At 38.0% G+C, this 24,735-nt stretch overlaps 3 protein-coding genes across 5 annotated transcripts in view; 2 read left to right on the top strand and 1 right to left on the bottom strand.

Moving 5' to 3' along the window:
- Positions 1-10,699, bottom strand: part of LOC136254492 (fucose-1-phosphate guanylyltransferase-like) — a 48,564-nt gene extending 37,865 nt beyond the window's left edge. Inside the window, exons 1-9 of the mRNA XM_066047193.1 lie at positions 10,579-10,699; positions 10,382-10,523; positions 9,931-10,041; positions 9,034-9,143; positions 8,732-8,941; positions 8,471-8,596; positions 7,121-7,224; positions 2,131-2,187; positions 518-604 (exon numbers count right to left, since the gene is read on the bottom strand). Coding sequence (XP_065903265.1) covers positions 518-604; positions 2,131-2,187; positions 7,121-7,224; positions 8,471-8,596; positions 8,732-8,941; positions 9,034-9,143; positions 9,931-10,041; positions 10,382-10,497 — 921 coding nt within the window. The 5' untranslated portion in view covers positions 10,498-10,523; positions 10,579-10,699. The remainder of the gene's footprint in view (positions 1-517; positions 605-2,130; positions 2,188-7,120; positions 7,225-8,470; positions 8,597-8,731; positions 8,942-9,033; positions 9,144-9,930; positions 10,042-10,381; positions 10,524-10,578) is intronic.
- LOC136254493 (selenocysteine-specific elongation factor-like) overlaps positions 10,466-24,735 on the top strand; it is a 38,667-nt gene continuing 24,397 nt past the window's right edge. The window contains exons 1-6 of one of the 3 annotated variants that reach the window (XM_066047195.1): positions 10,466-10,763; positions 11,550-11,633; positions 12,731-12,772; positions 14,793-14,870; positions 20,249-20,319; positions 24,509-24,607. In XM_066047195.1, the coding sequence (XP_065903267.1) occupies positions 10,676-10,763; positions 11,550-11,633; positions 12,731-12,772; positions 14,793-14,870; positions 20,249-20,319; positions 24,509-24,607 (462 nt within the window). In that variant the 5' untranslated portion in view covers positions 10,466-10,675. Of the gene's footprint in view, positions 10,764-11,549; positions 11,634-12,730; positions 12,773-14,648; positions 14,709-14,792; positions 14,871-20,248; positions 20,320-24,508; positions 24,608-24,735 lie in introns of those variants that run through there. The other 2 variants (XM_066047194.1, XM_066047196.1) reach the window with 2 other exon arrangements.
- Positions 15,747-18,242, top strand: LOC136252711 (uncharacterized). Its single transcript, XM_066045281.1, has 6 exons — positions 15,747-15,865; positions 16,071-16,213; positions 16,268-16,414; positions 16,551-17,087; positions 17,135-17,344; positions 17,389-18,242. The coding sequence occupies exons 1-6, from the start codon at positions 15,747-15,749 to the stop codon at positions 17,763-17,765; spliced, it is 1,533 nt and encodes a 510-aa protein (XP_065901353.1). The 3' UTR covers positions 17,766-18,242.

The raw sequence follows: 24,735 nt of genomic DNA, 5'->3' as shown, positions 1-24,735 counted from the left end.
CATGTACAATGATATTGCTAGTATACATGTTTAAGCTAGTGGGTGCTCAGGAATACCAACACATCGCCAGAGCAAATATGCCAAGGGGTCTATCGGAAGCACAGTATGTGTACGTATGTTGTAACCGCATTGTAAAATAATTTTAGTGCAAGGATGAGATCCAAGGTTTATATCTGAATAAAGTATCCCAAAATACAACCCACTGGGCCAACTCACCTTGTCTTGTTTAGGCTGGACCTGACTTGGGACAGCACAACTCACTCACAATGCATTTTTAAAACATCAGATTAAACAACGGTGTGAACAGGGTGTAAGGGAGGGACATGCTACTTTAAGGGATTCACTATTCCTGGTAGCCTAGGAAGCAAGCTATGTAGCAGTAATGGGTGTTTTTCAGTTGTCCATGCAGCTCATTGAGAACATCAGGCATTCAGAGTGCCTTTTAAAAAGTAGCATTCTGGGAGTATTTTAAACAGAGAAAAGTAGTAGAAATATGTATTAAAACTATAACACTTACTTCAGAATTAGCATCAGGGCCAAGAGCTTGCAAAAAGTCACCATAAGCATCTATTTCACACGTCAAAGGTTTGTGCTTTAAGTAAAACTACATGGGGTAGACAATACAAACATATTCTTAAACTTCAGTATATACTTCAATATAACATACACAATACCTACATGTGTCCAATGCATACAGTCAAGAGTTCATAATATATATATACTGAGGAGAGTATCCTACTCTTGTATACCCCTGTAGAAGAGCGTATCGTGAAGTTATGATGTAACACTTCTGAGTTCGCCCGTTTTTCTTTGTATAATTAATGATATCATTAGTTGAGCATGGTATCGATTGAACGTGTGCCTAACAACGTCGCTAGCAACCAAATTAACTCCAGCTTTAAGCGTTTCTCACCAAGCTACAATCGTTCCTTAATGGGTTAAGACCGCTTCGTAGGCATTTCTTGCTAGACCATTCGCAAATACGGCTATCCTGAACGTCGCGAGTGTAAAATGGTGCTAACGATTCTAGCACTTTTACGGCTGCTCATACGTCACAAACCACAACATCTTGTCGTTACGTCATAACTTCACGATACACCCTTCTACCGGGGTATATGAGAGTAGGATACTCTCCTCAGTATATATATTATGAACTCTTGATACAGTATATTACACTATGCTCAACATTGATGAGGTCTAAATGAAAAAGCACGCTCTTTAAAGATAGAAGGAAAAATTAGGAAATTTAAATTGGTTTAGGGATCAAAGAAAAAAGACTAGTGAAACAATGGAATAGCTAGAAAGTTGTGAAACAAGAATTTAAGGTTAATGTCCACTAGTTTATCTACAGGTATAGGCAATCTTCCTTGTTTCATTACTTTTTAGCTATTCCCTTGTTTCACTACTTTCTTTCTTTGACAATTTAAAACTCCAAATTTTCCTTCTACTTGTTTGTTTACATTTTTAATGACAAATGAATCAGCACATACCACATTAAAAGAAAGAATGGCATCAAGGATGTCACAAAACTAATTTCACTTCACAATGCACACCCAAACAATCAACTACATTATGGAAAGGGATGTGACCATTACACTTAAATTTTCAGCTTCGCCCACAGCATTACAAATGAAGAATAGTACAAGAAGTGTCTGTGCAATCGATCCAATTGCTATGGAAAAGACATGCAAACAGCCAACATAGCCAAAGGGAAGCCACATCGTGCTATCGTGAATTAACATCTTGCGTTGTCAACGAAAAGAAGTGGAATATAAAGGACAAAGGCAAATCCATGATATGTGCATTGTACGTACTGCGGTGGTACATCTTGAGACGAAGCAACATTAAGCAGTGAAGAAATCAAGCTTATAGCCTTATCCATTGTCAAGTTATGCTTGGCTGGAGGCATCACTTAGATAGTCAGCATAAAGTTCTGTTAACTACAAATTTCATAGAAACTTATTGGAAGGGTTCGGGGTTGGTCTGAAGACACTTTTGGGCTTGGCTGTGTCTAACCAATGCTGCCAAGCTGTCATGAAGGGAAATTGAGACTGGTTTTAGGATGATATTTTGGCTGGAGAAGTCCTTCATGAGCCACATAGCCACACATAAATGTATGCAATACATTACCTCATTCAGACGCTTAGCAGTAGCTCTATCAAAATAGTATGAGTTATCCACATACACCTAGAAAAGACAGCACTAACATATGTATGTTGCACAGAACATACGTATATCATAATAATTAGCCTGGTGCAGACATGTACACAGGAACCAGCATTCATCCACCTACATACAACTCATAATGTGGAAATTGATTTTCACTCATGATCAATTAACATATACACACAACAGCCACTGGTTTGTAAACTTTGTTGTTACAGTGTTCCCACAATTATCCGAACATCTATTTTCCAAATACTTGGTTATCAGAACAATGAAGTCACTGCTCTATTAAGGTATTTTGTCTAAGATGTATGTTCTATTAGAGTATTGAACAGGGCTCTACAACAAATGAATGGATATGTCATCCCAAGGGGGTCGAATAGTCAAGGGAGCACTACATCATGCCATCATACTTTCTTTGTAGCCCAGGTGGAGTGTCACCAACTGTGCTACATTGTAACTATAGGTCCTTTGATCTGAGGTGTGAAAGTGAGACATGATTAGTATATCCACACAAAAACAGCCAAACTATGAAAAAATGGTGCGGCCTTAAAAAACCTGGGTGAAAAAAGTTGTGAAATCAAAGGTGGCGGCCAAGAAATGGCTGCAATGATGTTAATGCTAAAAAATTTTAATAATGGCTGTGTGCATTATTAAAATTTTTTAGCATTAACATCATTGCAGCCATTTCTTGACCGCCACCTTTGATTTCACAACTTTTTTCACCCAGGTTTTTTAAGGCCGCACCATTTTTTCACAGCTTGGCAGTCAGCTTGGCTGTTTTTGTGTGGATTTTACTCCTTTTTGTACTTTATAAGGCCCCAAAACCAGCCTATGGCTGACTTTGAGGTTTGTTTTTACTCACATTTCTTCTTTTCTATGTAGATACAATGATGATTATTGAAGACAGACTTATAAATGTATTTCATTGCATGGTTTAATTCGATATTTGATAATATTATTGTAATACTCTAATAGAGTGCACATTTTTTTTCGAGGACTTCTAATAGAACATACATAGAATGTTCTAGAACAATCTAGAACTTCTATTGGTAGATCTATGAAATTACAAACGTTTGGTTATAAGCAGATTTTCAATTAGAAATTTCATTTATAAAGCAGAAATTAAGCGAGGTGATCAGTCAAGGTAGCAGCGGTTCAGTGGTTAAGGATGCAGGTGTTAGGTATATGGAGGTTCCTGGTTCGAACTCTGGTAAATTTTTTCTGACATTTTTTGCACACCTTTTTTACCCCGTGGTGACTGCTCTATTAGAGTATCTCAATCCCGCGATTTTACACTTGCTTAGTTTTTGCTTTATAACTTTGTCTCTATAACTCTATTGCTATTCAAACCATCAAAAGGCACTGCTATGATGATCAGCCTATCTACAAACCAATTTTCAAGTTATTTCTATACTTGGTTTACCCTGTAGCCGTGACAGAAGTTTGATCTGTTTTTACGTGAATAAACGTCCATAACTCCTTGAATATTACTCAGACTTACAACAAACTTGGTACGTGAATCCACCGTTACACGTTCTTCATTTGTGCCAAAGATCGAGGCAATCGAGTTTTATAGCAATTTTTGCAAAGTGTGCGAAAAGAAATCGAATCCCCCGTAGTCCCCGTACGGCATAAGAAGAAAAAAACGAAAAAATTAAAACGAACTTTTGGATGCCTATATCTCGCAAATGGCTGTTGCGAATTTAATCAAATTTGCTGTGTAGCGTACCCTACCTGGGGGACAGCTATAATGCAAAAATGGTGTGCTTTGGAGAAGGGGCCATGGAGTTATGCATGCGTGAAAAAGCTGTTTTCTTTCTTCCTGTAAATATACTCACGGTGTGGTCGCCGGCTTTCTTGGCCGCACGACACACTACCGTACGTCTTGATATACCTGCCAGACAAACTGCTTACTGAAATAGCAGAATTAAGGCTATACAATCAGTAAGATAGTTATGGTGATGCCTTGATACTTCTAAATATACATAGATATATGTGACTGAATTTTGGAAAACCGTCGATATACGCACAACAGTACTTTTGTAATAAAACGCATTTAAAAACTATGGGTAAAAAACGCAAGCTCCAGAAAAAAAAATTATGCAAGTTTTAATTGCCTCACTGGTGGGCGAATTAAACCGCCAATGGATAAATCCTGGGAATTATCGTGTTCGCCTGTTCATAAGGAGTACAAAAATCTTTGTTTCATCTCCATACACGAAAAGATTCCAAAGTTAGAGACGTTTGTTTGCGTTGCAGTGACGAAAGAATTTACAGACGATCGTTTTTCCGTGAATTTGCCTTCCTTCTCGAACACAGAAGCATGCCTGGGAAAAAAGCTATATCTTGGTGGATGCACAAATTCATGGCGAACACAATGAGCCAAGATTCAATTCCGTATGTCGTTGTATCAGTAAGTTATGATGGTTTATGTAAACGCCTGTAGATTCTTTTCTCTATAGCTTCTGTACATGTCAAATTATTTGCTCGTCCGGATGTCTAGTGCTGTATTTCCAACGCTGCTTAACTTAGGAAGCTGAAACTTGGCTAGTCCATTCCTCTGTCCCTGAAGAAAACAAAGAACAAATAAAATGCATTTTGAAAATTGTGCGGATATCGACGGTTTTCTAAAATTAGGTCACATATACTGTAGTATGTACGCATTGAGCTGGATCCTCAAAAACATTTAATAACTCATGGATGCAATTACACATGATCATGAAATTTGGCTCATTTGCAGCACTGCTTGACCAGCTAAAAATATTTCAAAATATTTTCGTTCAAATCAAAATTTTCACCATACATAACAGTGAAGCCATAAAAGTACAGTGTCCATTATACCCACCTGTGGCTATGCACTGAGACCAAGACAATGCTAAAACAGATGTAGAAGGGTTTCGACACAATAATTCACAGGACTACAGTAGCAGCAGCAAGTACATGGAAACTTGCAATCCTCTAAATTTTTGTAACCCCCCCCCCCCCCCCAACATTCCTTCTTTTTATGGGTACTGGATTGTTGTCACACACAACCATCATCGAATGAATTTTCCAGCTGTAAGTCTGCTGGATATGTTGGTAGAAAGCTATGGATTAGAACTCAAAATAGTGCCAATAGATTTCTCTTGTTCACTAAGGCTTGAGTAAAGAGTCCATCTTATGGCATGATCTTAACACACAAAGTACAGAAGTAATAGTGCCTGCTTATGTGTGTGCTGTGCAGTTTCACTATTAAGGACACTTACTGTGACTAATGAATGTAAATTCAGAGGTTCTCTCTCCTTTAACCTGAAAAAAGTACTCTTAAGCTTTTGGGCCACAGTTGTCTGTCAACACTACAGTAAAGCAGCTATGCAACAAATTTTTCAAAAATTGTTCATTTTGTAACAAAAAATCTAATTTTCTGTGGAAGTTGAGTAAGGTATGCATGATTTGAGATACGGTGCCATATCAAAATCTTTTTTTTTTGCTTAGCTGCTTTACTATTAAGGCTTTTGTGATAGATAGGTGAAGATTGCATGTGGCCGAAACATGAAATTTGTGCCCACAGCAATAGCTTAACTACTGCAACCACATTGGCAGCCACTATCACAAAATTCGTTAGCTCTCTTTCCACTTCTTACTGCTGTAGGAGTAAGATTGAGCGATGCCAGAGCTGATATGATTGTATACTGTTCATTGGATAAATTGTGAACTGATAGATTCTTTGAAGGTTTGATAAGAGCAAAGATGGCTTTGTGAGATGAAAGAGGCATTCCCACCCTTTGCCCAAACATTCATGGGATACAACTTGCAATATACTTGGCCATTGCCAACCAGCATGCCATCTTCCTAGATTTTTAGAATGAAGTTAAGCCATATTCACTCTTTAAAGTCACACCTTGCTTTGGTACTAAATGATAGAATGAATTGCTGCAGCTGCATGCTGAACCAGGTGCTCCAGTCCCGGTTCCAGAAGGAAAACTTCTTGTCTCACATTCCTTGGGCTTGAAACTCTCCAGAGAAGGAGATGCAAAGCTACCCACCCCCATAAGTGGAAGTACAACTAATAAAAACCTATGATGCTCACTAGTATCATACGTACTGTATAGTACGAACCACAAAGGAGTATGTCTTGTCTTATACTGACATGGTATACTTACTGTAATAGAAACAATTTAATTAAAGAATAGGTATTTATTATGCAAACACCAAAACTAACACAAGGATCATCAATATAATAGTTAAAGCACCACAGCCAGTGCAGGAAAATATAACATGGGGTGTGGTTGAGAGACAAATATAGCACGAAGCGAAGCCAAGTGCTATATTTGGCTCAAGATCACACCTGAGTGCTAGTGCATGAGCGTAAGCAGTGCTTTAACTGGTTTAATGCATGAATCCGAAAGAAAAAGTTAGCCGTTAATACAGTCTATCATGACCAGATGGCAGTGAAAAAACTACTTGCCTACTCGTGATTAGCAGAAGGTTAATTTGTAGCCATTAATGCCGAGTCATCAAACAATTTGTGATACGTCAGATCCAGAATTCACTTAGTAATGGGGCAGGAGGACAAGGAGAAAGACCGAGGAACAATGTATGCGAGTAATGGACAGTTTGTACAGTTTTCTAATCATAGTTCGCAAGTGTGGCTATCAATGCAACAGAAATTACGGACTTACAATGATGGACAGTTCAGTGAACTCATCCCTTTAGTGCATAAAAATAAATAACAAAAAGTGTAATGCATGAGCTTCTACAATAGAAAAATTGCAAACGAATACAAATGTACCTAATACATTGTAGATCACACCGTCTATAAAACTGTGTTCCTAAAAACAGCTACCAGTAAAGAAATAATTGTAAGACACAGCAGCAGTAAAGTTGATGATAAATAAATTTGTAGCAATCAGTAGCAATGGCTATGCTTAATTGGTTTATATATGCACTGTATACACATACAAGGACATACTTGCTTTGTGCCAGGTATGACTGCACCATTGGATTCCATTATTTCAGGAGTAACTTTGTGTAGAAACTGCTTTACTTCACACATAAATACTGTTTTAGCAGGATCTGTATACGCATATACAACAACCCATATCATACAGTACGATTGTACTGTATTGTATAGTAGTGACCATAAAGGTGTGGGCGTGGCCAATGAAAAAACATCACCCAAAAGCCAGCCCCATTTTTCTCTGATGATTATGAGGTAGTAAAACTAAGCAAACATTCAGATATACCTGAAATGCTTTTAACAAGTTGCTACAGTATTTTTTTTATTTTTAAATTATTGAATGAAATTTTCTACTGACTGACTCGAGTAACTGACTGACTGATGCCTTCAGACAAGCGTAACTCAATAATGGCTTAGGCTACGGGCTTGATTTTTTCACTGTTTGACATCACTTCAGCCAGACACGTGTCTTTTGGCATACCACAGTACGTACAATGCATTCTTCAGTGTCCTCCTTTGTGTCCCATTCATCTTTGCTGACAGCAAAGTGTCAATTTGGTGATAGTACGAGATGGCTTTCTTCGTAACGGAAATTGTCCGTATTGCAGAAGTGCTTTTCAAGCAGTTCTCGATTCATACTACTCTGTAATGGGTTGAACACAGCTGACAACAAAGCATAATGGATACTGCACTTTTCAGACGATAATAACTGGGGCACGCGGCACCATTTCTTTCGGTATGCATGGATTGCAGAGGTGCTTTTCGAACAGTTTCATATCCGAAATGCTGTGTAACGGGTTGAACATAGCTGACAACAAAGCGTAATGGATACTTCACTTTTCAGATGATAATTGATATAGCTGGGGCACGTGGCGCCATTTCAGATGCAGTATGCATGGTTCACTGGTCATAATATTTACAAAAAAAAATTTTACAAAAAAGTACACAGAAAAATTTGGAATTTTCAACTAGACGATATAGCACATCGATAAATTTACTGAAACAAGCTGGAGTAGCGCACGATATTAAATCACAGTAAAACAATAAGAAGTGTTATATCCCTACTGTGCACTTTTTTCTGTGTACTTGTAGACTTAAATGGCTGCAATGCACCACCTTTGATTTCACAACTTAGGGTATGTTAAGGCTGCACCATTATTATTCACAGCTTGGCTGTTTTTGTATGGATATAGAGTATCTCAATCTTTTGCAGTAATGGTAGCTATAGCAAAAAGATGGTCCGTCTCTTTGCCAACAGCTACAATATTAAAAACAATATTTGATGGCTGAAAAAAAAAAAAACAACTGTATATGGATGTTAGTAAACGCAGTTACCTACGTAAAATACATGCATCAACCAACCTTTCTTGCACTCACTCCTGAGAGCATTCATGTCTGTGGGAACATACACTCCATGTGTTGTGCCTATTTCAACTGATTCTGGCAATCCAATAGCAGTAAAACCTGCCCCTGTGAATGACCAGTCTCCTAAAAGGTAGCACAATTGACTACTACTGCACTTTATAAAATGCTAAACTAAACACAATGCACTGTCATTCACTATATAAACTATAGTACACAATAAAGAGTACAATACAAGCTGTTAAAATAATATTAACAAACCATTGGTATCAAACAGAAATATGATATCTGATGCCGTAACAAAAACTCCAGGATTCATTTTAGCAGGAAAATCAATATACATCACCAGCAACATTTCGAGCATTTGATACATTGGATTTCCAAATGGCAAAGCCATAAATATCTTCCCTATCACACTGACATGTGGCAATCTTTGACTGTACCCACCAGCATGAAGGAGCAAAATCTTAGCTACAGGTAGATATAGTAAAATATGGTACTATATAAGGGATTTCCACACATACAAAAATATATCAGTACAGTATATTCCAGAAATAGCATACCATTATTTAAGTAATCTTCTGGAACCTTCTGCTCCAATTGCTCCAGGGCATGCAAAGTGGCACCTCCATTACCAATTTTGGGTCCCTTAGGATCAGCAAAGACATAATATCTAAAAATACACAAATAAGTGACGTTTTATATACTACAGTGGTAAAATTGATTAGCTAGGAATATGAGTTGATTTCTAGAGGTGTACCGATAATCGGATTGGCTACAATATTGGCCACCGATATGGTATTTTTACCAATATTGGTATCGTACAGAACAGCAGGATTGCTACCGATATTTATAGTTTGTACATAACGAATTATGCATTGGTTTTCTAGCTTATTGTTCACTCTGCAACAAGCACTACGCTGCGAGAAGCCATATAAATACATGTGGTTCTAGTGTTTGTTGCTGGAAAGCTTATCACAGTCTTTACAAATGAAGCAGTTATACATGTAGAGTACCTTTGTAATAAAAGAAGGATCACAGGATAATCAAGGAAACTTGCTGTACCAGCTTTCTCACAAGCTATTAGAATGTGGAGTAATATCCGTTTAGTTTAAAGGCTTCATGGGAGTATACATAAAAATGTTTGTGGGTGCCTAATTGTCTGGATTGCACAGTAGAAATCCAAGCTGTATATATATCACCACAGGCAGAGTAGAGCACTGAATACATGCACATGTTGTTGTAGGGTAGGTAAATGCACACTTTTGTTTGCTTAAAATATTAATGCAAATGTCGGATCGACTATCGGTTATCGGCTTCTTTTGGTTGCATCAATATTGGATATCAGTACATGCCAAAACCCCATATCGGTACACCTCTATTGATTTCCATGATTATAAAATCAACTGCAGATTACCTTACAAGTGAACACACACAAGTTTACATGTATACATACGTACTTTGTGCACAGAGGAATCTCTTTGTTAGATAGCTTCTCATTCAGCTGTAACTCATAACTCCTGGCTTGTTCTTCATCTCCTCCAGTAATGACAACTATGTCCCAAAAAGGACTGCAAACCATGTAAAGATATAAATGATGTATACATACAAAACTTTATTTTCACCAGCAGTCTTTTCACAGGTTTGAGGCATCACATAGGATAGGAATAGCACAGCATAGCTAATACACTGTACAGATATAGGCTGTTTTTCAGCTATGATGGTGAACAGGCAGAAAAATGGAGCCAGAGACAGCTCTCTACTGAACTAGTAGAGACCTGTCTTAACTAAGGCTCATCACACCATTGCTAGAATTGTACAGGTCAGTCTGAACATAGATAATAGACACCCCTACCTATTTATTGAAAACAATTTTGGCGCCACTTTTCCATACAACACCATACAACTTACACGTCATTGCTTTTGTCGTCACCTTGCAACAAAGTCTTGTACTGCTTAAACTTCTTCAAAGTAGCATCTTGTAAAAGTTTGCAATCAACAGATAAATTCGCATCACTCTCAACCATAATACTGGCAGCTTCACTGATGCGCTCTAATTAAACATGGAAGACCATATGTTTACTAATAACTTACTGTTGTATCCTACCTCAGATTTTATTGATGTGATCTCGACCTTTTAATACTGTACGTGTAGCCTGAAGGCAAGTTGGGCACGTACGATCACGTGAGCATAACTTGACAAAAATGGCAAAGCCATCTGTTGTGGACAGTAAGGTGTTGAACTTTAACATTGGGGTTCTGGGTCATGTGGATAGTGGAAAAACAACACTCGGTAAGTACTTGGCGCGTAACTTTTAACTTTTATAGAACTTGTATGTTGCTATAAAGTGCATTTAAACCCGTACACACTTGACATTTCTCGTACCCGACATGCCCGAGTTCCACACTGCGTCTATAATCTGTGCTAGACGCTACCATGCACACTTTTATTGGTACAGAACTACATGCCAGATGTAGTGGTTTCTTGTCAAAAGTTGTATTTTAAATTGTTAGCAAGGGGTAGTCACTATCTTGCAGTAGCATTCGAAACAGGCATCAAGAAGTTTGGTTGTTGAATATTGGCCTTAAGGTTACTGACAAATGACAAATGTTCTAAAGCTCGAAAAGGTGTTTGACCACTTCGTAGTAAGAACTCATTGCAGCTTAAATTGGACTTTCAATTAGGATCAAACACTGTGTATCCTCTATGGAAGTGATCCCTTGTTTAGTGCATGGCTTGTCACAAGTCACCACTGAACATAGGATTTTTCGGAGTTCAAGATTTTGATTTACGAACTTTAGACTTATCATACAGTAGGTCCCTTGTAGGAGAACACTTTGTTAGTGTGCCATGTAACTATGTTAAATTCTTGGATTTGTTAACCTACACACTTGTTCTCCTTGTGTGCATGATGTCTGATACGATGAATCAAAATGTCTTTGTAGTGGTGTTTGATTATTTATCCAATGATAATTATAAAATCATAATTGGCTTTTTAGCTAATATCATTTTAGACCCATATGCATGTGCCTGCCGTTTGTGTATGCAAATTGTGATAACATTTTGGTTGATTTTTAGCCAAGACACTCAGCACTGTTGCATCTACTGCTAGTTTTGACAAACATCCCCAAAGCCAGGAAAGAGGGATCACACTTGACTTAGGTAGGTAGTATTTTTAATACTGATATTCATACTTGTTGTCCAAGCTGATGACTAAACACATGCGTAGGGATATTACATTAGTGCATACTGAATCAGTAAGCTGTGAAGCTATACCAGTATGATCAAGCTAGTGTACATCTTTGATGAAGCTAGTCCCTAGCTTGTGCTTCCATTTGTTTCTTGGTTGTTATCTAATAACGATCCTTAGATATGCATCCTTGAAAGGTTACTATGGCTTGGTGATACTGCTAACTGTTATGGAGTTCTAGCAACTGCTTCTCTTCATTATGAGAATCTATACAAAGTGCAGCATAATTCTGCGTTCCAAGCACAGTGGGGGCCTTTGTAAAGTGTGGAAGTAGCTACACTGACAGAAGGCAGATAAACTACAGTATACATATGAGTTTAAGGTGGATGACCGCTTAGATCTTGATATTAGCTTTATTAATAAGATAATGAACACGGCAGTGTACCTTAAGATGGATACTCATGAATCATGATGACCTGCTGTCATCCAAAAGAGTGTGTGTCACCTCAGTATTGTTACACAAGACCCTAGTGTCTCTAGACAGACTACAAGTCAGGGTGTGACACCTCATCCAAAGTATTCATGTTAATTTACGTAGTTAGTTCAGTGAGCCTAACACCCTCCAAAGGGCTAGAGCTCAAACAAATATTCTGTTATTCGAATATTTGGAGAATATTCAAATATTCTATTATTCAAATATTCTATTATTCAAATATTCATTTCAAAGGAAATATATAACATCAGTGTGTAGAGTACATGGAAATTCTTGATCAAATCATGTTGATTCTGAATTGTATTAAAGAGACATATTGTACAACAGGATTATTGATATCTCACCCATTCCAATGCTGGAAAAGAATATTCAAATGTTCGGTAGTTATGAATAAAGAATATTTGAATAGTTAAAACCACTATTCGTTTGAGCCCTACATTAGTGTGTGTATGATATGTAATTGAGTCTCCATACAGTATGTACTTGTGTGCATATGTTCAATGTGTACACATGTTTGTGTCCATACTGCAGTAGATATACAGCGATTATTTACGTGTGACCTTTTTATTGTAATAGGGTTTTCTTCATTTATGATTCCATTGCCAGATCATCTTAAAAGTAAGTACAGTTGTGGCACCAGGTCACATTTTGTCTAGTCACTGATGAATATCCAGATTGAATCACATGTGAAATAAATTGTGTGGAAGTGTATTAATGCATTGTGATGTAATCTTGCTGCAAGCTAGCCCACATTCTTTCATAAGCCTCACCCACTTATTGAGATTATGTGTTACTGTATAAGTAGGCGTACTTTAAGCCATGCCCATTTATCAGTAGATGTATTGCAGTCTTCTTTCGTGATTTGTCACTTGTTTACAAGATTCTTTCGTGAACCGCACCCACTTATACAGAATGAGCCTTATCCACAGACGTTTTATGACATCACAAGAATAAAAATGGCCGCGATAGTTAGGGGACTGTTATACAGGTACCTATGGAGATAAATTTTCGATCGCTCACATTTCAGCTAGGCATGGAGATATCGACCATTAACCGACAGGTATGGTTATGAAGTAACAAAAGCTATTGTAAACGTACGCTATTTAGAAGAAAAAAATTGAAATGCAACAAAACTCGTTTATCGTATTGTCTTACATAAAGCTTGACTGTACCTGTTGTTTAGAACTTGATATCTTCTCAGAGTACAATATAACGGTCGGCCCTCGGCCATTTTCCGACCAAGTGATGCTGTTGACCGATCAATGTAGCCGTTGGTTGGCCATTTGTGCTGATCAATTTTTTTTGCAACTAATTCTTTATTATTAGTCTTTATAATAACATGCAATATTATAGTTATTATTATTGTCGTATCGTTAACTTTTCTTACCGAAGCTATTTAATCACTAGGTAGTGAAGTCTTGATCCCGTCGAAGCATCGACTCTATGCGCATGCGTAAGCTAGAGCACTGCACCTCGTATTTACCCAAATTATCGATTGTGGGTTACTGTCGATGTTGTGAAGAAGCGATCACTACACTGACTACACGAGTGGCGCCTTCCAAGAGAAGAAAAGAAAGTAATGTTTGCGAAGTGGAAGTACGATATTAAGTATAAGTATAAGATGGCCATTTCGTGGTTATAATCTGTAGAGATGCAGTGGCTGGAGAAAGTGGAATGAAAGTCACATTATAAAAGTGTTCTACACACGGAAAGTTCGAGAGTAAGTTTTGATCTATTGCTATTCACAAGAGAAACTTTAGCAATAGCTAGTTGATAATTCAATCTGTGCTGACTCAACACCACTTGTAACAAAGCATTTAGCCTAGCTAAGTCTACAAACAGGCTGTACAATACATTGATTCATAGTTTTTTTTTGTAAAATATGTATGCAGCAACACAAATTTTGTACATGTATTACTAATAAACAATTAATTCTCTGTAAAATGTATGTGCATAAAGTTCAGTGAAAAGTAGCTGGAAGTGGTCTCAGATTCAATCTCAGAGTGATCCTTTTTCAAAAATTTCCTGGCGGAGCATGCCCCCAGACCCCCTTAGAAGGCTTGTGTTTCACACTGCTGGGGTGTGCTTTGCACACTAGGATAGTACACCTCTATCTTATGGCCATTCTGTCCGAGCAATAATTTCCCTTATATTGTACACTGCTTCTCTTCTGGCTGAAATATGAGCAATTTAAAATTTTTCTCCATAGGTGCCTGTATAACAGTCCCCCAACTATCGCAGCCATCTTTATTCTCGTGATGTCATAAAACGTCATTGTGGATAAGGCTCATATATATTTGTAGGCTTACATGAAGGAATGCCCACTTAACAATGAGGTGTGTTGAAGTTCATAAGTATGCACAAAGCCACAACTACTTACTGTATAGGATATGTATTTTACTGTTGGTAAAGTTAACTTTCATTTATTGACTTATCATTAATTATACAAATTTCCTGCTTGTTACAATAGTGGAACATCCAAAGTGTAACTCTTGGCACATGCTTCGGTTTCAAGTCTGACCCAGATAGCTGTTCATGTCAGTGGGTCATCCAGGTCAGCAGTGGCGACCTGGTTTCATTCCTGAGCTGTGTGACATGTATAGGTTATCTTTATCTCTACCATTTTAATATTTTGTAGGCTGTGGTTGTGATGTTTTGCAGTGTACACTAGTGGATTGTCCTGGGCATGCCTCACTCATCAGGACTATTATTGGTGGTAAGAAATATAGCTATATTGAGTACAACATTTATACAGTATATGCAGTCACAATATATATGTAATATATAATTTGCCTCGGCGTTTATCAACAGTAAACTTCCTCTGACTTCGGAGTCGGGGTGTATATAAGTGCAATACACCTCGTAGCCATGGTTCATATGATATATACCATGTTTCTAAATTAATCCGCACTACATTACTTACTAACAAGCCATACGCACACAAACCAACTTAAAGTATATACTTACACATAATTCGCCATAGTTTGGCATGGTAGACACGCTGGAAACGTCCCTCTCACAATTCAGCTCTCACAATGAAGAATCAAATTGATTGTGGGATTTAGTGAACATATCTCCGTATATCGCCAGGACTTGTCCGTTCATATCAACAAACGTAGGAGCAACATTACTTGCTGCCACCCATCATCGAAGTCGCTAGGTATGGGTATAAAATGAGTCCAGTGGGTGGACTCGTACTGGCTGGGGTGATTGATCGCCTAGCATGACAAAGGCTATTAGCCTGAGTCATCTGGGTGATTAGTCATGCTAGTGTGGGCGTCATTCGCCCGCCCACGTCGGGCTATCAGCCTGTATCGTGACACAGTAATGTGTCATGTGACATCCCAGGTGAGTATATATATACTTACCTTGGTGAGTATATATAGGTATATATATACTCACCTGTGTGTTGGGGTGCATACAGTAGGGGACAAAATAAAGTTTACATTCCGTTTTTAAAAAACAATGGTAATGTTGTTAAGTTTTCATCGTTATAATGACTGTGCAATCATAAAATGATTGTACAAAAACGATTACATAAGCGTTTATACGATTACATAACCGTGTAGATGATTACGTAATCGTTTAGACGATGACGCGATCGTTTAAACGATTACGCAACGAAGTTGAAGGGCGGAAACGTACACTGTATCCTTGTGCACAAAGCAAGTGGTTACGAGAGCGCAGGCTGTCATGGAAAGTGAAAGGCCAGTGGGTGCTCGACGGGCGCTGACACTCATTAACGAACAAACCGGTAAGCTATTACTTGTTAGTGGTTTGTGGGATGTACTCGTAAAGGATATACCCGTAACCACAAAGCAATTAGTCAAATAATTTTTTATCGCCCAGACACAAACCACTAGCCCATTTACCAGTAATGTGTTTATTATGCAACCCTTTTTACAGAACACTACAGTCATTATGTTGTGTATTGGCCAGAAGGCAGCGTTTCTTCAATTAACGCTTCCAAAGTGCAGCCTGACAATGTGGCCATAGGCCAGGAGTGCCAATTAACAATGGGGGAAAACAAAAAGCACATTGGCATTGTGGTGGCCAGAGGTAAAGAAAACATACAAATGTTATACAATTTTATAGTTTCAATGTATATTTTAGGCACACAAGCTGAAATGGACAAGTTAGAAGACCAGTTTTTCACTGGTGACTGGGTTCCACCAACTGTCACCATCCCAGTAGAAGAAACTTCAACACCAACAGCACCTAAAAGAAAGACAAAGAAACGTAAACAGAAGATGAACAGCAGTGAAGCAGAAAAAAGAGAAAACAAAACGTAAACGGAAGACAAACAACAAAGAAGAAAAGGCTAAAACAAAGAAAAAGAAAAATAGTGGTGAGTTAAAATAGTTCTACATATACATCAATAATGAATAAATTACAGGTACAATTTTATTTGTCACGCCAACATCTGAAGTGGGTTCTGTTGAGGCAATAGCTACTACCTGTAGTATCTCTCTGGTGACATCTTCCAGTTCATCCACTGTGCAGACAGAAGTCCTACCTCCCAGTTTGGCAGCAACCACACCTGTAACTTTGCCAGTAGTGATACCTCCCAGCTTGGCAGTGACAACACCTGTCACTTTACCATTAGTCACGCCTCACAGTTCTACATTGATGACATCCATCAGTTCTAGTTGGGCAGCGATGACACCTGTCACTTTGACACCTGTCACTTTGACACCTCCCACTTTGCCAATTGTGACATCTACAGTGGTGACACCATCAGCAAGTTTAAGGAGCTTCCCTTATTTACCACCTTCAACATCAACAACAACAACTGACCCAGATCTCTTTAGCTCGTTGGTATCAGAAGTTGAAGAAATGACATCACCGCAGGCTGACAGAGTCCTGGATCAATTACAATCCATGTATGGTGGTACCTGGGACTCATATGATGAGCTGGCATTCTGTGATTCAGGTATTTATCTTTTACATCAGAGTTGTGATCACTGTTATATATCACAGGTTCTGAGAATGATATGCCCTGTAGAACAAACAGCAACAGTAACAATAGCAACAATCAAAATAGTTACATCAGCAGCAACAGCATTGATGGTGACAACATTATTGAAACTATGGAATTTCTAGTTGATTCTGTAAAAACACTAATGGAGAATCAAACAACAATCATTCACCTACTCAAAGCCGTGGAAAATACTCAACAAAGAACAAATGGTAACTAGTGTTGTGATCTTATAGTTGTTATTATTTTTAAACAGAAATCCAATCTGAATCAACATCAAGCAGATACATCAATGAATCAACAAGCAGTGTTACACATCAACGAAGAAGACCAACACATCAACAAACACCGATATATCAACGAACACCATCAACACGCCAACTAACAGTATCACTCACTGACCAACAAACATCATCACTCACCGACCAACAAACATCAACAAATCAGCAGGCTTCATCATCGAATCAACAATTAGCAGCAAACCTACAGGCGTCATCAACAACTTCATCATTGGCTTCTTGCATTGAAATACCAATATCTGGTAATGCCCACAAATATGGTATGGTTTCATCAAGTGAAATAAATCGCAATTCATTAGTGGGTCCAGACATCATTGTAGCCAAGTACAAGTGATATCACAAAGAAAACAAGGTGTCAACGTTAGCTCAACGACTGGCTCAGAAGTCATACTTCGGGGATGATGTGCTGGTTAGATGTACTCCACTTGGTAGTACGCTATACCCTGCTCTTCCAATTGTAGAGCTGAATGAATTAAAGAGGAAAATATTTCAGCTGTTTCCAGAATACTGGCTGAATCCATTAAAATTTGAAAGCACCTGGACTGAATGTGCTAAGTCTATCGGCCAACGTTGCAAGCGGCTAAGAAATCAGAATCCATAGTCAATAAATTATTTATACAAGCTAACTACATATTATTCTTTACATACTCTCATATTCCTGTATTACATACATAGTGACTATAGTGGAAATTATATGCAACTTACTATTTGATGATGTGAAAATGTACCGAGTCATTATCATTCACCAGTTCCTTTATCTCGAGCTTTGATGTTGACCCAGGCAAGTACTTTTTAAAAGCCATGCGGTAGCGAAAAATATTCCTTCGTATTAATTGGATTGCTTCACTTGAGCTCTTCTAGAAGATTTGATCCTTTAGCGTGTGTGCTCATCTCGGTGTAGCAAAGACACTTGTTTTGACTAACAACACAAGTAAATGTGGCTTTCAGGAACAGGTGTTATAAGGGAGTTCCTTAGTGATTATCAAAGTAAACCGAGGTGAGTTTCCGTGATTACAATCATTGTCCGCTAAGCTGCTGTGATTACGATCGCTTGTGTTCCTGTAGTGTGATAGAGTGACGTTATGGGGTGGATAGAGGTTAATATAATAGGACTTTCAGTATAATAGCAAAATCAAATTAGAGATAAACCATAGTTAGCTTTCCTCCGTAAATTAGATTCAGTTTTACAAGTATGATAAAATTAAACATGTACGTAGTAACAATAAAATATTACACAGATTGTATTTTCAGTTAGTATCCAGTAGCAGCTCCATTTAATTGTATAACTTTTGGTAATACTTTTTTTAAATGATTGATGTATTTTAAACACTTGGCGACAGTCACGCTGTCCCAGAATTCTTTAATCCCATCTATTAGTTCTTGCTTTGTTCTAGGTTTTTTGACACGTCAGATGTATTCTTTCAACTCGTGCCAGAGATTTTCGATGGGATTGCAGTCCGGCGACTCAGCAGGCGTTTGCCACCAGGTGACTTTTTGATCTTTCAGAAATCGCTTTGCCTCATTAGATGTATGCTTCGGATCATTGTCAGCCATTAAACGATGTCCATCAGGGTAAACTTTCTGAAGAAAAGGGATCAAAGTCTCTTCCAGGATTTTGACGTAGAAAGAGCCATCCATTGTACCTTCAAAAATACATATCCCAGTCTTCCCACGTTTGCTGATCCCTGCCCAGATGTGAACTTTCACAGGATGTTTAGCTCTGAAATAACAATTACATACATTTTAAACAATTTATTGCATTTATTATTATTAAATAATTAGTGAATAATTACCTAGGTTTTAACCGTGGTGCTTCCCCTTTTCTTCGGCAGCAAAAACGCTTGTATGTCTCCAGTTGTATGGAGCACTCGTCAGTCCACACAACGTTGTCAAAGTTATCGTTTCAATTTTGCTGTGCCCACTCCAGACGTTTCAACTTGTTTGGTTCGCGTATTAATTGGCAGTAGGCACTACCCCTGAAGGTCCACCCAAGTGCCGTACGACAACGAAGAATAGTTCTTCTGGAAAGTTGGTGGCCCATTCCTGTTAACAGAGCGTGTAACTGGATGGCTGTCGTCTCGTCGTCCTCCATCATCCGTTCATCGACTATCCTCTGTATTTCACGTGTTATCTTCGAAGGTCTTCCAGAACCAGGGCTTCTTGCGATGGATCCTGTTGCTATAAACTTCTTGATAAATTTCGCTATCCCAATTCGTGAGGTTGTGACAGTTCCTTCGTCTTTCAGCAGCTTCGATATTGTTGGAGGTAGATACCCTTGTTGGTAATAGTATAAAATTCACCGTTTCTCGTACCAAGAATAAACCATATTTCAGTAGCGCAGACAATCGAACAAACAACTGTTACAGTCTTTTACATACCTACTGCATTATACTTATATAGCTACTGTAGCAAACGTAAAAACACTTAATAAGTTTTATACGTGAATTAGCTATGCACCCCAATCGTTATTACTATGCAACCGTTTTTTTAAAGAGAAAAAAACGTTTGTTTTGTAAAAACGGGACAAGTATTAAACGACACCTTGACAAACGTTTTTACTAGAGCAAATGTAAACTTTATTTTGTCCCCTACTGTATGTCTTATATGCAACCAGCGGCGCCTTTGACGTTTCACGTGATCATGGTATATATATATATATATAAATATGTATGTGTGACTGCATATACTGTATAAATGCACATACGAACATACATACATGTATGGATGTATCCACTGCACATACACTGTATATAGTTTGCTTACATTGTGTGTACATGCCGTATGTTTGTGCTTTGCTTAAGAGGCTGTGTAATGTAGGTGCACAGATTATTGATTTGATGATGCTGGTAATTGATATTACCAAAGGAATTCAGACACAGACTGCTGAGGTACATTGTACATATATTACTTACAGCTGTACGTATGTATTTTACTGTACATGTACACATGTAAGTTGTCTGTAAAACAGTATATTAGGGATCATGGAGGTTTAGGTTTTTCTTGCCAAAAATATCACCCAAAAACCGGCTTCACAATGCCATCTTGGCGCCTTGCTAGTATTGGTAACCAAGCCCAAAAGTACCTTCATTACAACCCTAAACTGGTGATGTGCGGTATCAGGATTTTTATTTTGATACGATATCGATACGATATTGGGGTAAATATTGAAATTCGATTCGATTTTCGATAATTTTTAATTGTGTGGGTGGTGTAATTGTGTGGGCGGCCTATATTTATAAATATGCTTGAAATACAATTTACACACTAAAACTATTGCATAGGCACTACTAATAATAAGCCTAGAGAACTGGTAGACAAGCTTTTAAAGTAGCTAGATAGTACAGAACCAACCTTCATTTCTAGCGTGATTGTGCAATCACACACTAAATGCTGTAGATTTATCGAAATATTCTTCGATATTTCGATAATTATCACAAAATATAATGTTTCGATAAATATCGAAATCTGCTAAAGCAGTATCGAAAATCGATACGATAACGATATCAACAAAATTATTGCGAAATCAACATCACTACCCTAAACGCTTCCAATAGATTGCAATTTTTGTTCAATGGAATTTTCTAATGACTGCCTGCCTGCCTGCCTGCCTGCCTGCCTGCCTGCCTGCCTGCCTGCCTGCCTGCCTGCCTGCCTGCCTGCCTGCCTGCCTGCCTGCCTGCCTGCCTGCCTGCCTGCCTGCCTGCCTGCCTGCCTGCCTGCCTGCCTGCCTGCCTGCCTGCCTGCCTGCCTGCCTGCCTGCCTGCCTGCCTGCCTGCCTGCCTGCCTGCCTGCCTGCCTGCCTGCCTGCCTGCCTGCCTGCCTGCCTGCCTGCCTGCCTGCCTGCCTGCCTGCCTGCCTGCCTGCCTGCCTGCCTGCCTGCCTGGGTAACTAGATAACGGCTAAGGCTACAGGCTTGATTTTTTCACTGTTTGGCATTGCTTTATGCACGCATCATGGACTTGCCTTTGTTCTCCTTTGTGTCCTATTTCTTTTTGCTGACATCCAAAGGTGCCAATGTAGTACAATGGCTTCCCTATGTGAATCATCCATATTTTCCATGGTGACTGGATTGATTGCAGAAGCACTTTTCCTACTGTTCTTTGTTTGTAACATTGTGTGAAACGGGCTGAACATAGCTGAAAGTGAAGCATAATGGCTACTTCACTTTTAGTCAGTATAATTGATATTTGGGGAGCGTATTCAATCATAAACATTTACCTCTGCTGCCATCCTTTCTTTTGATAGTATGTGCGTCATAATAATGTACAAAAAAGTAAACAAACCAGTATAAGGAAAAAGGGTCATTCCGTGTCAAATCAACAAGGAATTTAGGGTCACCTCTCGGATTTTGACGAAACTTGGTGTGTTTGTAATACCTATGGTGCTTATCACTCATGCAAATTTTTAGCTCCATACATTCCATAGTTTCTGATTTATGACCACAAATATTTTGAATATTTCATGAAAATTTGGTCCATCTCTTGTTACAAAATCAATTGTAACCTTGCACTGTGTAAATATTTGTAAACACAATTTTCAGTGATGGAAGACTGTTGATTGACCTTTCCAGTGATCCCTAAATTATGGGATATCTACTTAATTATGGTTCAAAAGTACTTCATTGAAAACTTTAATCCCTTATATTTTGAAAAATGCTGTTTGAAATTTTTCGAATTCTTTTGTGAATAATGATTGGGTCATAGTCTATGTTTGATAAAATTTTTGTGGTGGGACCACAATGGGCTCAAGAGATATAATGAATTATGTTGTGGTATGCGGTGGAATTTGCCGTCTATTATTGCTGTATTGGAGTGTACACCTCCAATAACCACTCGCAACAAGGCCATGCCAAGTTTGTCTTACAGAGTGAAGGTGTCTAGGTGCATTGCAATCTGTATTAATGACCACCTGTATTGAAAGGCCATCTATGTGCTGCAGTTAAGTTATACTTCATTAATGTATAGCACCAAAGCGTCAACCCTTTCTAGCAAATCCAAAAATGGTCCTTATTAGACAGGTTGACTATAAATTACAGATCTGACCACCATGTGTCCATGAACATCATGTAAATGTACTATCTCTTCACAAATACCTTCTTTATTAAGTTGAATACCACTGTAGTGGACTTAGCCATATTTAAGTTGCGTATGTGGCTACATAGATACATACAACAGAACTCCTCAGAAGGGATACCTGGATATCTTGATAACCAGGACACCTGTTTATACACTGTACTCCCACTCTAGTGGTGCACATACATTTAGACCAAGATACTTCTGTGGCTTCTGTAATATGAGCACTTTATTATGTTCCTAGCAATGGAGGGGTTTTACCATACATGCATTAATTGTACCTCAATATGTGAAATTAATTACTACATTACTTTACATTCATGACCACTTTGAAGATCAAGTCATAAACTCATGCACATACTCACATAGGACATGCTGACCACATACTTAACATTTGCCTGTACTGATCTTCAAAGCGTCAACCCAAAATACTTTGAAAAACCATTTTACTAATTACAGTACTATAAATCACACATTGAAGTGCAAGCAAGTGTTAATAATAATTATAAAAACTCTTGGTACAAGTAATGCATCTACTGTATATAGTGTAACTATTCTGTTCCCTGGACCATTGATGAAGTGTTCATTTTTGAGAAACCACAGACTTGTCTTGGGCCCAAAATGTACGTACAATTATAAAGTAAGATCATGAGGCTATTAAGGTGCCCAGGTATCCTTTGTGAGGAGGTCTATTGTACCTATGCAGCCATGTACGTAACTTGAATAGTGTAGAGCGGGGATATGTATGTGAGTGCACTACGGCAAGATTTTACTTAATAAATAAGGTATAACTGAAGAGATGGTGCAACATTAATGTGTTTATGGACGCATGATAATCTCGTTTATAGTCAACCTGTCTAATAAGGACCATTTTGGATTTGCTAGAAAGGGTTGATGCTTTGGTGCTATACATTAATATCCAATTAAAGTATAAATTAGCTACAGCTTATAGATGGTCTTTCAATACAGGTGGTCATTAATACAGGTTGCAATGCACCTAGACACCTTCACTCTGTAAGACAAACTTGGCATGGCCTTGTTGTAAGTGGTTATTGGAGGTGTACACTCCAATACAGCAATAATAGACTGCAAATTCCACCGCATACCACAACATAATTCATTATATCTCTTGAGCCCATTGTGGTCCCACCACAAAAATTTTATCAAACATAGACTATGATCCAATCATTATTCACAAAAGAATTCGAAAAATTTCAAACAGCATTTTTCAAAATATAAAGGATTAAATTTTTCAATGAAGTACTTTTGAACCATAATTAAGTAGATATCCCATAATTTAGGGATCACTGGAAAGGTCAATCAACAGTCTTCCATCACTGAAAAGTGTGTTTAAAAATATTTACACAGTACAAAGTTGCAGTTGATTTTGTAACTAGAGATGGATCAAATTTTCATGAAATATTCAAAATATTTGTGGTTATAAATCAGAAACTATGGAATGTATGGAGCTAAAAAATTGCATGAGTGATAAGCACCATAGGTACTACAAACACACCAAGTTTCGTCAAATCCGAGAGGTGACCCTAAATTCCTTGTTGATTTGACATGGAATGACCCAAAATTAAGAATTTTAAGTTCGATTAGGAATCGTAGAGAAAAGGTAGGGAAACAAGGGAAGTTGCCTACACCTGCAGATATACTAGTGGATATTTATTCCCTAATACCTAAATTAGGGATTAAATTTCCACTAGTATACTGTATTTGCAGGTGTAGGTGACCTGCCTTATGATCAAATGACTGGATGCCAGAATCAACATGCTTCAGAATGCCAGAATCAGCAGATCCTGTCTCCATAATTGCAGCCTGAGGTAGTTGTGTTTCGTGACGTGTCACAAAATCATAAGTTTTTTGTAAATATATACATGGTTGAAAATATCTTTGGCGAAATAAAGGACAATCCGCCAGTGTTTAGTACCGCCAAAGTTTCCTACTATACGGTATTATTAGTATACCACACCATTATACTTGATATCTGTTTTTGTAGTGTCTCGTTATTGGTGAAATTGCTTGTGAAAAGATGATTGTTATTCTAAATAAGATTGATCAAATTGAAGAAGTTAAGAGAGAAAAGGAAATAGCAAAGGTATGTATGGTATGGATCTCAACATCTGGAATTAATACCTTTAAATTGAGATGTGATTGTTCTTATTCATTATCTATGTATATGATTTCCCAGGAGGGACAACTGTTGTCTATAAAAGTACAAACTCT

The sequence above is a fragment of the Dysidea avara genome, chromosome 4 (genome assembly GCF_963678975.1).
Source record: "Dysidea avara chromosome 4, odDysAvar1.4, whole genome shotgun sequence".
NCBI classification, from domain to species: Eukaryota; Metazoa; Porifera; class Demospongiae; order Dictyoceratida; family Dysideidae; genus Dysidea; species Dysidea avara.
This window is presented reverse-complemented; position numbering and strand designations above follow the sequence as displayed.

Coding starts and splice junctions, on each gene's coding strand:
- LOC136252711 (XM_066045281.1), top strand. CDS start 15,747: ATGACGCGATCGTTTAAACGATTACGCAACGAAGTTGAAGGGCGGAAA. Junction 16,214..16,267: donor TGGCATTGTGGTGGCCAGAG/GTAAAGAAAACA, acceptor TGTATATTTTAG/GCACACAAGCTGAAATGGAC. Junction 17,345..17,388: donor TACTCAACAAAGAACAAATG/GTAACTAGTGTT, acceptor ATTTTTAAACAG/AAATCCAATCTGAATCAACA.